We start from the raw sequence: 14939 nt of genomic DNA on the forward strand, positions 1-14939 counted from the left end.
TGTATACAGTGTATACAGGTACACATCTGAGAGTAGCTAGTCTGTAGATGGCTTCTAAAGCCATGAGACTGAGTAAGATCAATAAGTGTGATCACTTGAAAAGGGGGCCAGTGACTGAGCCTGGGGACCCTTTAGAGTTTCATGGTTGGGGAGTTGAAGTTACCAGCAAAGGAGTTTGAGAAGGATCAGACAGAGAGATAAGAGGAAAACCAGTTAAATGATAGTAAAGTGTTACTAATATGTGTTGTTATGATATGGCATCTGTTCCTCCTTACTCTCTTCTCTTTTCTTCCTTCACCAAAAATGTCACCACAACTAGATTTGTGTATGTGTGTGTACTGATATGTGGAAAGCACAGTGTTAATCACTTTATATATAGAACAGAATTATTAAAAAGTTAACAGGTATATTTTTTTCTCTTTTTCTTGCTATATACTCACTAGGGGGGAGATAAAAATCTCCTTTTTCTCTTCTGGATTTCTTTCCAGGACAGAGAAGCTAAGTCTTTGTATTAATTCTGGGACCCCTTCATAATCCTGCAAGCAGGATGTCTTTGAAGAGCAATGGATTGGAGGCTGATGCTTTGAATGGAATAGGGAATGAGCAGCTGGAATGCTGGAGGAGAGTTGATTAATTTTTTTCTCCCTAAGCCTGGGCGGGGGGCGGGTTTCAGCTAGGAGGAAGAGGTCCAGTGGGCATTAGAGACTTGTGTTTAGCAAGCATGCAGCTCCCTAGTGGCAGTCAGACCTTGGAAGGGGGGGCTGGCTCTCCGGAGGTGAGTGGAGATTGGAGATTGAATGCCACAACCTTGAAATTGTTTTCACAAGTCATCTGATTTGAGTGGAGAAGATCATTTGGGTGAACTTCTGTTGTAGAGCCTGATAAAGGCTCAGGGATGGTGGTGGGGGAAATGGGGCACCTGAAATAAAAGTGCTTTGCAGAAAGAGAATGTCTGAGCTTGAGACAAGGATCTAAGTGTTTGCAGGTATACTCTTGTTATGCATAACATGGGGCTGGTTTTAGAAGCTCTTCAAGACTGAGCCAGGCATGTTACTGAGCTTTGGGGAACAATGGCTGTGTGACTGTGAACTTAAGAGAGGTGTAGTCCTAGAACCAAAGCTCAGGACACCCAGTGTGTGCAGACAGGAGTCCGAACCAGCCAGGACGTTACCATGTGTCTCATTGTTGCAGTAGAAGGTAACAGCATTGGTTAAACAAGACTCCACCTCCTCTCTGTTTTGTTTTGGGAAGGGAACTGCATCTTTTGGTCTAAGTCATGAACCTCACAGCGTCTTAAGATATTCAAGGATGAGAAGGTCTAAAAAAGGAGAGACTAAACTTTCTAAAAGGGGGCTTGAATGATTCACTGGAAAGAAAAAAAACACATAAGGCCTCTGAGTTTATGACACAGGTATTTACCATTCATGCTTTGGGGAAAACTTGGGAAGTTTTAGTATTTATGGGAGAGTATTTATGATGTTATGATGGCTTCCATTTTTTTCCCCCCCAAATATGTATTTGTCTTATTCTGTGTGGTTCTGGAGAGCAAGATAATAAAAAAGTGTTAGTGGCAGGGGTGTAGGAATAGATATTCCCTACCAAATCCCAGCACATGTTTTGGGCTCAATACATTTTCAATAAATGACTGCATGCCTGCATGACAAATGAAAACATATGGATGAAACTTACAGGGAGGCAGATTTTGGGTTCAGCTTATTTTTTTAATAATTTGAGTTATTCAAAATTAAATGGACTATGCGTGAAAGGCAGTAAAATTCTCTATTACTGGGAGTGAAAGAGGAGCAGAAAGACCATTTTTCAGGGGGTGACAGAGGATTTATTTATTAGATAATGGTTAGACCACATAACCACTGAGAGTCCTGAAAACTCAGATATCCCAGTTCTAAAACTTTAAAACCAGGGGTCTTCACACAGAAACTTGGGAGAAGTATAAATAAGACTCATGAACTCAGAGAAATCTTTAAGAGGCATGTGTTCAATGGCATGTTTATTAAACAAATGCTCATGACAGATTTTCACAACAGCAACAAATGTTATTTCACTACATCAAATCTCCCTTACTAAGAAAAAAAACAACAATCACAGCGAGGTTGACGGATCTGGATGGTTTCTTCATGTTTTTTTCTGGGGAGCGGGGGAGTAAAACCAGTCTTCTCACTCGTTTTCTTCTCTTTTCTCTTCTTGAGCCTCACCCGATTTCATTTTCTTCACCTCCTCTCTCGCTAAGTATCCCCGGAAGGCTGCTTGGATTTTGAGAGCAGCGTTCTCTCTTTCTTCTTCAGAAGTTTCCTTCATGGAAAGGAGAAAAAGTAAGAGACTTCTTAAATATCCAATATTTTTAAAAATTAACATATGATGTATTATTAGCCCCAGGGGTACAGGTCTGTGAATCGCCAGGTTTATACACTTCACAGCACTCACCATAGCACATACCCTCCCCCATGTCCATAATTAAATATCCAATATTTTGACACCATAAAAATAAGTGCAGAAATGTAATCAATATAGGGATGGAACAGTTGAGATCTGTTGCTTCCTAAGGGAATTTTATATACTGTCATGTTGTGTGTGTTCCAAACGGTGAGTGCCAAAATAGCAGGCATTTTGTTTTCTCATTCTTTAATATGCCTCTGCAATAAATGATCAGTGCCAACTTCCCCCCTCAAAATAGCTCCTATTTAACAGTTTCCTAAGCAATGACATTTTTTTTTGGAAAATAAGTAAGAATCCTTGAAGCATGGTAAAAACGTCAAGAATAGTAAATGTGCTGTTTCAAAATAATGATTACATGAAATTAATTTCTTAATTATTCAATGATCAGCTAATCAGAATCATACATGTAAAGTAGACCGCCAAAGAAATCCTTTTAGTCCAATAATGTCAGTTTTAAGGTGGTTGGCTGAACTTCTGTATATAGTTTTTTGTTTTTGTTTTGTTTTTTAAAATTTAGGTATAGGGGTGCCTGGGTTGCTCAGTCCCTTGAGCACATGGCTCTTGATTTCAGTTCAGGACCTGATCTCAGGGTCCTGGGATCGAGCCCTGTATTGGGCTTCATGCTCATCAAGCAGTCTGCCTGTCTCTGTCTTTCTCTGTCTCCCTGCTCTCTCCTCTCAAATAAACAAATAAACAAAACCTTTCAAAAAATAAAATTTAGGTATTATTTATCTAAATTATAGACAGTGAGACACACAGATCTTAAGTGTCTAATTCAAAAGATATATAGTTTTTAAAAATTTATTTATTTATTTGTCAGAGAGAGAGCACACAAGCGGGGGTGGGGGGGCAGCAGGCAGAGGCAGAGGGAGAGGCAGACTTCCCATGGAGCAAGGAGCCCCATGTGGGACTCAATCCCAGGGCCCCAGGATCATGACCCAAGCCAAAGGCAGATGCTTAACCAACTGAGCTGTCTAGGTGTCCGGTATTTCGTGTTTTTTTTTTTTTTTTTAAGATTTTATTTATTTGGCAGATAGAGATCACAAGCAGGCAGAGCAGCAGGCAGAGAGAGAAGGAGAAGCAGGCTCCATGCTGAGCAGAGAGCCGGATGCAGGGCTCGATCCCAGGACCCTGGGATCATGATCTGAGCAGAAGGCAGAGGCTTTAACCCACTAAGCCACCCAGGCGCCCCTGATACATAGTTTTTAATATATAGTTTTAAATTATAACAGTGATACATATACACTTAAAAACTTAAACATCAGGGAGCCTGGGTAGCTCAGTGGGTTAAGCATCTGCCTTCTGCTCAGGTCATGATCCCAGAGTCCTGGGATTGAGCCCCATGTCTGGCTCTCTACTCAGCAGGAGACTGCTTCTCCCTCTCCTTGTCACTCCCCCTGCTTGTACTCTCTCTCTCTGTGTCAAATAAATAAACAAAATCTTAAGAAATAAATAAAAACTTAAATGTCACTCATAGTGGAAGTTTTCTCCCCCTTTCCAAATCTACTCCTAAGATGTAACCATTATTATGGGATGAGTATATATAACTTTCCAAAATTTCTCTCTATAAAAAGTATTCATATGGGTATATACATGGCTTTTTATTTTAAAAATGAGATCACTACTAATTACAGTGTTCCCAATGACTTTTTCCTTATACCTATATATCTTGGTTCTCTTCTCTTTATTATTATTCAGTATGTAACTGCCCATTCTTCTTTTTTAATGACACCACTGTATTACATGTACTAATGCAACTTGATTTATTTACTCTGTCTCCTGTTGATGGACCTTCAGGTTGTTTACACCCCTCACCCCATTAAAAAAACAAGGAGGCAAATGTAGATCTCAAACTTCTAAATGCAAACAGAATGGTATTAAATCCTTTGAGATGATGCCCCAATACGGGCAAATGAATTATAATGAAGCTGGAAATCAATAGGAACTCAACTCAAAGTCATGAAATGCTGATTAAGGGCAACTACTAAAGATGTAAGGAAATGACTCCCTTTCTTCCCTGACCTCCCATTGCATCTTATGGCAATGTTAGGCTGATTGGGTTGTGTTGATATAATTCTGGAATAATTTATAAAGGTTATAGGGAAAAGTTAAGCCTCCAACTGGGGAGGAGGTAAGGTATTCCTTGAAGAGGATGCCTACTTTGGGTGTCAGTTTATGGGTGACTAATGGGAACATTAGAACATGAAAAGGAACTCAGAAGTTTGGCCTTCAGCACTGTAGAGAGTGAGTTCTTTCTCATTAGGTTTGGTCCTCTTGAGTATGGACTATGAAGAGTATAGATAGTGATATGCTGGTAAATGCTTAGATATACACTCTCCAGAAAAAATGTCTGATTTGCACTATTGGCCATGATCTTCATACTCCTACCATGGCTGATTTCAAGCTACCAAGCAGACATTGCTGATCATGGGTTATATAGAGATGTGCACAATTGTCTCTTGAGAGCTGGATGTAGCACACTCCTGGGCATAGGTGTCTTTGAAGGTGGGCCCTACTCAAGTCTTTATTGCTTAGATGTAGGCTGCTCATCGGGAAGTCATTTCGTAGACAACAGTGCATGGAAGGTGAATACGACACATTGTGTAAAGCCATTCTGTTTGGTGGTATGTGTTTCTCTGGGTTTCCTTTTGTTATCTCTGAACCTTTGTCACTGTGTGGTGGTGAGAGCATCAATTAGTGAAAAATTCTCAAAGTGGAAAGTGAATCTGAAGGATGAAGAGCGAGGCAGTGAGTTCTGTCTGTTTTTCCCTTTGGGGAGATTTCCCCACTCATTGACATTCTTGGGGAAAAAAAAGATTTAATTTTTAAGGGGAAGAAGGAGTTTTCCTTTACGATAGGCATAGCTAAAAATGATCCACCAGTTAGTTTATCACTGATGCCAGTTATCTAGAAAGCAAAATCATAATTTTAGCAATATGGGTAACAGACTGGATTCCTATTTGGAGTATAATTTTAAATTGAGTGATATGATTCTTTGTAGGAATCTAATAGTATATGGAAAACATAACTTACTAAGGCTTTGACTGGTGTCTCATCCTCTTTCACAGATGTGCTAGACTTTTCTTTTTCAGACTCACAACTCTCAGGTGATTCATGCTCCTGGAAGAGGGGTGACAGGGCCAAACAGTCAATCCAAAATAGTAAAGTCTTGGATCAAACCTCTTAAAGTCATTAAATACTGCTGTATGTTATTGAGAATAGTAGGAATTAAATACATACTGATTTTTTAAAATAGGAAAGTAGCTTGGAAAAAAGGAGAAATACATGAAAATTTTCAAAGGAATATGCATAAACAAATATGACCAATTGGATTGGTGAATTGGTGAAAAATGCATTTTTTTTTTGCTTTTGGAATGTGTGTAACATTGTTTCATATGAAAAACAAGCTATTGTCTTATACTAAAAGGTGTTAAGATGCTGTAATGAATCTTGAACAAAGTATAAAAAAGAAGCGCTGTTAGTTTTTAAAATAAGAGCAAAATATATGCTACATGTGTCCCATTGATGGTGTTCCCCAGTAGATTTGGGGAATTTGGGGAAAGTCAAGTTGACTTTTTAATGGAGTCTGTAGATTCGAAACCATGTCAAAGAGTTAAGTTCTGCTTGGGGAACCATTTAAGTAAAAAAAGGGAAATCAGCTCTGCCTATTTTGACATGGTTGTTGAAATTTTCCACCAAAATATAGAGGCGTTGCTAATTCACAGCCTATGGGAAGAGTTTCTTTAATCTATAAAACAGAAATTTGAAGACATATAAGCTAATTAGTAAAGTCTTTAGAATTCAAAAGAGATGAAAAAAACACCCTGAAATTGCTATGTGACACAAAGATTTAAAACTTTCTGACATTATTCCTTTGATTGAAATAAAACATGAACACAGAGAATCTTGTTAAATGACTAGATGGAAACAAACTCAACACCCCCATATCTGGCAGGCACAAATGGATGGAACTTTACTTTTGAACTCACGGAATAAGTGACAGGTATTTCCCCAGGAAATTCCCCAAATCTACTGGGGAACACCATCAAAACTTGAACTTGGCTAATTCCCTTTAATTCTAATATCTGATGGTACTTTGTGGCTAACGTAATATCTCAGTTGTCTAGAAGAGCGCTTCTCAGACTTGAATGTACCTACAAATTACTTTGGGGGAGCTTGTTAAAGTTCAGCTTCCAACTTGCAGATCTGGAGTAGGGCCTGAGATAAAATTTCCATCAAATTCCCAGTTAGTTGATGCCAATGATGCAGGGTCGCACACAGCTATTCTCAACCAGTGTTCCTCTTCTGGACCACAGAACACAGAACGTTTTGAGTGACTAGTCTCGCAATTCTCTCAAGGATGGTATATAATTAGAACCATTCGAGGAAAAAAGGAGGGACACCAATTCCTTATATGCAATGAGTGCCTTTGGCTTAGGCAAAATAATAATTTTATTTTATTTTTAAAAGATTTTACTCATTTATTTGACAGAGAGACACAGCAAGAGAGGGAACACAAGCAGGGGGAGTGGGAGAGGGAGAAGCAGGCTTCCCCCTGAGCAGGGAGCCTGATGCAGAGAAGGGAGCTGGATGTGGGGCAGGGAGCCCTATGCGGGGCTCCATCAAAGGACCCTGGGATCATGACCTGAACCACCCAGGAGCCCCAGGGCTTAATTATTTTGAGGAACCTTGGCTGAAAAAGGCTGCTTCTGAGAATGCTGCTAAAGAGAAGGTAGGTTCAGTCTCTGAACAGATTAGCTTTGTAGAAAAAACTCTCCCATTATGAATTTAAATTCTAATCAGTCTTTTGTAAGATGTCAATGATGATGAAACAACTGGATGAATGGTGTTTTAAGAAATGCCGTTCATTAATTCAACAAAAGTTTATTGAGGATCTGCTATTGCTAAGCATTGTGATACCCAATACAATTTGAAGAATAAATGAGTAATTATTCTGTAACTTTCAAGTTCATTCTTCCTGTTGATCACCTTTCCATTTTAGCTAAGTATCTGTCCATGATTCAAATAATTTAGAAAAAAATTTCTCATCAGAAAGAATAGCACAATTAAAAAGGTTTAATAAGATATTTGTTTGCCTTTCATGATGTTCGTGATTCTGGGAAGACTGCAATATTTTCTGTTTTGGAGACAGGGAGAAGAAGATAACCAAATTCACGAGTTTCCTGGGTCCATACCTTGAAAGCATGGTTGTTATAGAAGCGGTCATCTACCTTAGTCCCCCATTCTGCTGGGTCAAAGTTGGTTTCTAAATAACAAAAATATTATAATTTCAGACTTATTTTGAGTTCATTAAAGTAAATCCAGAACAGTAACACAAAACAAGTTTTCTTTTCCAAACCACAGGTTCTTTACTGCCAGCTGAAAATATTATTATGTATATAACCTAACATTGTAAACATAACCAGTGATCACAGAATATATGATGATGAATTAAACATTAGATGAGCCCTTGGGGATATTTAGAAAGGCAGTAAAAAAAAATAATTTCTACTTTATAGAATTTTTAATAAAATGGGAGAGAACAAATGCCAATACTTAAATACAAATACAGAAACTCATAAACATGTATCAGAAAATGCAAGAAAATGTATAAAAATAAATGCTAAATAGCAAGGAAGTTGGGAAAAGTGAAGAATGGGAGAGGTTTTTAAAAAATGAGGCATATTATATAGTTAGTAGACATAGACAGGCTGTATTTATATTCAAGCAGAATTTTTCTTTAACTTTTCATTATAAACAATTTCAAATTTAGAAAGTAGAAAGAATAATATAGGAGATTCTCATGTGCACATTATTCACATTCAACAATTATAAACTCATGATTTATCTTATTTTATCTGTAATTTCACTCAATTTCCCACTCTTTCGTCAGATTATTTTCAAGCCCATTCCAGGCACCCTATTGTTTTATCTACAAATATTTATTTTAAAGCCACAATACTATTATCACATCTAAAAATACTAACAATAATGCCTTAATATCAGCTATCCAAATTTTCCCTATTGTCTAATATATTTTTGGCTTATTTTTTTTACTGTTGATTTGTTCATTTGTTCAAATCAAAACCCAAACAATAGGCACACACAGTATTTCGTTATGCCTTTCCCATCTCTTAACTGAAAGAGATTTTCACCTATCTCTCAGCCCACATTTTTTCCCTGCAATGTTTTTGTTGAGGAAATTGGATCATTTTTCCTTTGGAGTTTTCCACAGTTTAGATATTTCTGATTCCACTCCCGTGATGACTTTTAACAAGTTCCTTTGCTTTTGAATTTCCTGTAGCTGATTCAGGATTTATTTATTTAGGTATTTATTTATTTGGCAAGCATACTTTATAGATAGTGTAGTATAATTGTCAGGATATAATATCTGGTTTGATCTCTTTTTATAATCTTTAAAGGCCCATTGATGATGATTGCTTAGATCATTTCTTTAGGGGTTGCAAAATGGCAATGTTCTTATTTGATCATTACTTCTTTATTTCTGGAGTAATCAGTAAAGAAAAACTTACCCATAGCAACTATTTGGTTACCCTGACATACAGTTCATCCAGAAAAGGCAGGTTAAAGTTTTGATTCTTTCCCCTTATCAACCAGTTTACAGAATAATCAGTTGGTTCCTTAGGATCCTCTTAAGGAGGTTTTCTTTGTTTGTTTGTTTTGATCATTATGAACAAATGAATATTTAAGAAATTGGATCAACTTCAATCCCTTGCATTTATTCTTCTTCTTGATGCTCTAATTGTCCAGAGTTGGCTGGTAGGAGCTCATTCAGGTGTTCAGATGCTCCTGAGTGCTTTGGAAACAATTCTAGTAATCTTTGACAGTTTCCTTCTTTCCTGGTATGACGAGATGTTCAGGCTCAACTTGCATATTTCCTGACCAATCCACAGAATTAGGTAGTTCTCTAAGAAACCCCGGTTCCTGGGAAATGGTAGCTAGAGGCCACAGTCTAGAAGCTAAGTGCTCACCAGTACTGGGTTAATTATTGTTTTGTGGCCTTTTAACAAATGCATAGAGTTAGATAACATTTTTTCATTTTTACAGAGAAAACATGTCATTGAAGTCACACTGATGTTTTTCTGTTCAAATTTAGGATTATTAACTTCCTTCGTTTTTATATGTTTGTCATTTTTCTTATGGTAAAAATCTTAGTCCTAATAACAGTAGGATAGTGACTTATTTGCTATGTCCCACAGAGTATAAGAAATATAATTATACTATAACTTTAATTAAACTATGATATTATTAACAATGATTACTGAAAACAATTCAAGACCTTCTAACTTCATTTTGTTTTTAGGCTATCTCCACTGAGGGATGTATAGTCAAATTACTGTGTTATAAAGTCACTTGAAAAAAAAAGAATTAATTCTTTTCTGTGTGGTTATATCTACCCAGTCAATACTAGCTAGGTTTGTTTCACTTTGCTTCTGAACTTTAGAGATTCAACAATTTTAAAAATTTATTTCCACTTTAAATTATGTTTAACATTTATTATTTTCAGTTCAAGATATATTCAGAGAAGTCTAGGTTTTTTTTTTTTTTCAAGATTTTATTTATTTGACAGAGAGAGACCTAGTGAGGGAGGGAACACAAGCGGGGGGGTGGGAGAGGGAGAAGCAGGCTTCCCGCGGAGCAAGGAGCATGATGGGGGGGCTCCCATTGAGCAGGGAGCCTGATAGTGGCTCAATCCTAGGACCTTGGGATCATGACTTGAGCTGAAGGCAGACGCTTAACTGATGGAGCCACGCAGGCGCCCCTAAACATACTTTTTCCCAGGTTACTTTTTTCACCTAATGTATCCTGAAAATCACTCCATGGCAACATATAGAGATCGTCCTCACTCTGGTTTTGTTTATTTTATAGTTGTATATAATTCCACTCTGTGGATGTCCTCTAGTTTATTCAACAAATACCCTATGATGGATATTTGGATTGTTCCCTCAAAGAATGATGCCATGAAAAGGGTAGAATTTGAATTTCTATGTCAAATTCTCTCCCTTGGTGTTCTATCATTTTGTATCTCCTCCAGCAATGTATATGACTGCTTATTTGCCCTCCAGCCTTGCCTGGAATAAATTGGCAAACTTTGGCTTTTTGCCAGTCTGATGGGAGTGGTCCCCACTGTAGTTTTGATTTTTGGCTTCTGTTGCTATGGGTTAGTTTTAGTATGTTCTCATATGTTAAGGGCCATTTACATTTTTTGTGTGTTTGCTCATATCTCTAGCCCATTGTTTTATATAAGGTTTATTGGTTTTTTCTTTAGTATTTTTAAAAAGATTTTATTTATTTATTTGACAGACAGAGGTCACAAGTAGGCAGAAAGGCAGGCAGAGAGAGAGGGAAGCAGGCTCCCTGTTGAGCAGAGAGCCTGAGGAGGGGCTTGATCCCAGGACCCTGGGATCATGACCTGAGCCAAAGGCAGAGCCTTTAACCCACTGAGCCACCCAGGCGCCCCTAGTCTTTTCTTCAGTATTTTAACAAATCTTTAGTTATTAAGTTTATCAACCTGTTGTGATATAAATTACAAAGTTTTCCTCAGTTTGTCATTTGTAGTTTCATTTTTCTTATGGTGATTTTGTCATGGAAATGTTTACTTTTATGTAGTCAATCCTATTAGTCTTTTCCCTAATTGCTTTTGAATTTTTAAGTAATTATTGATAGCAATTTAGCTAACAAAAATTTTTCCTCTCTTATATTACAGAGAAATTCATCCATGTTTCCTTCTAGTATTTGTATGGTTTCATTAAAAAATAATTTAAATCTTTGGTCAATTTGGAATTTACCCTGGTGTATGATGAAAGGAATAGATCCAATTTTATCTTTTTCCATCTTTATCTCAACGTCATTTAATAAAAAGTCTACCTTCTCCCTAGTGATTTCAGATACCACTTATATCAAATGCTGATACGTTTTCTGTCAGAAAAAAATCAAAATTAAGACTAATAATTACCTATGAAGAATGCTGACAAGGGAATTCTTGCATCGTGTGAGAGACTGGGCTAGAGGACTTTTTCTTCCCTTTTGGAGAGACTACATTCTGATAGATGTATCATTTGGATAATTCGCCTTTGGTTTGCATAGGTGGAAATGGGTATGGTGCTTTAAATTTTTTCAAATAGTTTTGTCTAATTCTTATTAGTTAGAGACTAGTAAGCTGAGACCATTAATCTGAATCACAGATTTCTTTAATTATCATGATCAGTAACAATGACTCAAATGTTTTTGTAATGGGACATTTCTGAGATCTAAAATTAAATAAATGACTAAAGACTTTTTAATCATGAATTTGTAAAATTAATGTTATAATAACAAAATTAAATTAATGCTCATTAGAATTCACCTCTTACCCTAAAAGATTTTTCTTAATAGCTTTTTAGAGGCACATAAGTTTCAAATTGTGCAACAGATATTCACACTGACAGGATATGGAAAAGACCAGCACATTCAGGAATTTGGCAGAGATTCTAGGCTGTGCCAGGGTTCAGCAAAGAAGACAAGATGGTGGAGCTGTGCAGTGTGTGTGGGAGTTGCTTGAATTCAAAACTTGTAGGAAGGGGCTCCTGGGTGGCTCAGTGGATTAAGCCTCTGCCTTCAGCTCAGGTCATGATCCCAGGGTTGTGGGATCGAGCCCCCTATTGGGCTCTCTGCTCAGCAGGGAGCTTGCTTCCCCTTCTCTCTCTGCCTGCCTCTCTGCCTACTTGATCTCTCTCTCTGTCAAATAAATAAGATATTTTTTTTAAAAAAGTGAAAAAAAAAAACTTGTGGAAGGTTTCCTTCTTCTGGAAAATGATTTCAAATCAAATGCTTACTTACTTGCAGTTATTTCTTGTCACCTTTACCACTCTGTTGGAATACTGCAGTCAAAAGTAATGATGGAAACAGCTTATACAAAGTGGTATAAAAAACAGCTTATACAAAGTGGTATAAAAAAAAGGGTTTTTTTTAAATAGAAATGTATAGCTGTAATAATTCCCATTTTGACTACTGGATCAGGTCTTGATAGTTATGAACCTTCAAGAATGAGAATTTGGACATTTTATTTCTGGAAATGAAGAAACTGCTTTGGCTCTCAGCCAAAGAGTCACTGTGAGTATGAATCTGGGCAGGACAGGATCTTGGGAGAATAGAGAAAGGATATAAATCACCTTCCCAAGCTGGAATTTCATTTTTTAATTTTTTTATTTTTTAAGATTTTATTTCTTTATTTGACAGAGATCACAAGTAGGCAGAGAGGCAGGCAGAGAGAGAGGAGGAAGCAGGCTCCATGCTGAGCAGAGAACCCGATGCGGGGCTTGATCCCAGGACCCCAGGATCATGACCTGAGCTGAAGGCAGAGGCTTTAACCCACTGAGCCACCCAGGCGCCCCCATTTTTTTATTTTTTAAGTAGGCTCCACATCCAGTGTAGAGCCCAATGTGGGGCTTGAGTTCACGACCCCAAGATCAAGACTTGAGCCAAAATCAAGAGTCAGATGCTTAAATGACTGAGCCACCCAAGCACCTCTGGAATTTCACTTTAAAAGTAGTGTTTCTCTGTGACTTTTTGCAGACTAGTTTCATATACCCCAGAAAATACCAATCTATTTAAGGAGCACGGAATTATTATTATTTTTTTAACAATACTTATAATACTTTCAAGTAAGAAGTATCACCATGTAAAGAAAACCACAAACTTTCCTCCCAGGAGGATGAGACAGTCAATTGCCTGGCATGCACTGAAACAGCCTGTTGGAAAATCAAGAGCTAGACTGGATGACCTCTTGAGGTTTCCTTCCACCCAGTGTGTCCATGAAGAATACAATGAAGAAGGTCTGTGTAACCAACTGGTAATTTTCAATAATGTGAAATAACTTGATTTACAAGATCTTGTCATAAAGGCACATGTTTTCAATAGCAAGAACTGTTATTTGAAGCTACCTGCCTCCTAAAAACTTTCTATGGAATGAGGACTTAAGCCAGTTTCACCATAACCAAATATTTAGTCTCTTACTTAAAAAAAAAAAGCCTATTTAAAAAAGCTTACTCTCTCGTTTCTCTAGAAGATTTTCAAAGTATGCTGCTGCAAAAGCTGGTATATTTTCTGGTTGCTCCCTCAGAATCTCTCGAGTCAGCCCTTCAAGAAGATTTCCAAATCCTTGTGGAATTCGGTAGTGGGTGTTGGAGAATGGAATCGACATCTCCTTGGAAGGAACTGCCTATTGTACCTAGAGATTCATTAGAAAGTACTGTCTTTAAATTTGTCTGATTTTACTTATATAATCACAATTATGACAACAAATTATCCCTGGGCTCCCAGTTTTCTGGACTACAATTCTTTCCCCCCAACACAACTCCAATCCATCACTGCTTCGAGTTTTGAACTCTCCATCATTAATTAAAATATTACAAAAACAGACTCATTTACTAGACCAAGCCATTTTTTTAAATTACAGAAATTACAGATTTTTCACAACGTTAAGTACTTTTTCTCCCTGTCCCTCTTGTCTTTAAAAGGTGAGGGTAATTTCTGCTATCCCAAAGGAACTTAGAGAGAAGCATTGTTAAAAATTCATCATAAATCGCTGTTCGGGTTCTAAATTTTTTTAAAAAATTAATTAAGAACTAACCTTGGTCCTAGAAATTATTCTAACTCGTCGAATGAAGAAGTTTAACACTTAAGGTCTTGCCCTTTGTTTCCACTTCTGAAGCATGACCTAAAATGCCCCAAAGCACCTACATACTCTGAAAGGGGCAGCAGGGTCAGAGGGGGGCGGAGGCAAGGTCACGATTTTGCAGTCGGAAGAGTCCATGATTTTGGGATTCTTGTGTTTTCTGGTTTTGTCTTGACCAGGTCTTATCTTCCTGCCTTGGAATACAAGGACTGGATTAAGGACAGCTGCCAAGCAGCGGGTTGGGCTGCTGAGTATGCAAACGACACTCAGGGACCTGGCCTTTTTGTGAAGGTGCCCATTTTTTTGGCAAGTCCGCAAGCCGTAGTAGGGGGTCTAGGTGAGGGACTAGAAGGTTTGATGAGGCCCAAAGTGCGGAGGATGTTTTTCTGTTTTTGAGGGAACAGGAGATGAGGCACTGAATCATTCTCGGGTTGTGAGAAGGACAGGTAACACCCTGAACCACTGTGGGGAGTGGAGGGCGGTTGGAGGCGGGACGTCGAGGATCTGGGATTTCAGATTCCCGCAGAACGGGCTGCCTTGGCGCCCAATCTGCCCTCGCGATCCCGGAATGTGTCTGGGATCTGAGAGAATGCGAGAGGCGAAGGGAAAAGGCGAGGTGTCGGATTTGGAGAGGAAGTGGGGTAAACCGCCTCACCTCTTCGTTCTCTCAGAGCTGGTGCCGATGGTTCCGGTTGTTATTTCTCGTTGCTGGGTAACCGTTTTCTTTTTTTTTTTTAAATTCAACTACGGCGGCCGGGAAGGGGTGAGGCATGGCCGCGCCGGGCGGCCAGGGGCCGGCTTCGCGACA

At 38.2% G+C, this 14939-nt stretch overlaps 1 protein-coding gene across 1 annotated transcript; it reads right to left on the minus strand.

Moving 5' to 3' along the window:
• Nucleotides 1–1983: 1983 nt before the first annotated feature.
• On the minus strand, nt 1984–14912 carry SPA17 (sperm autoantigenic protein 17). Its single transcript, XM_080831628.1, has 5 exons — nt 14787–14912; nt 13504–13684; nt 7650–7720; nt 5488–5574; nt 1984–2310 (listed from the first exon to the last, which is right to left on the minus strand). The coding sequence occupies exons 2-5, from the start codon at nt 13655–13657 to the stop codon at nt 2176–2178; spliced, it is 447 nt and encodes a 148-aa protein (XP_080687754.1). The 5' UTR covers nt 13658–13684; nt 14787–14912; the 3' UTR covers nt 1984–2175.
• Between the last annotated feature and the right edge of the window lie 27 nt (nt 14913–14939).

This window comes from Martes martes (genome assembly GCF_963455335.1).
Source record: "Martes martes genome assembly, contig: scaffold_397, whole genome shotgun sequence".
NCBI lineage: Eukaryota > Metazoa > Chordata > Mammalia > Carnivora > Mustelidae > Martes > Martes martes.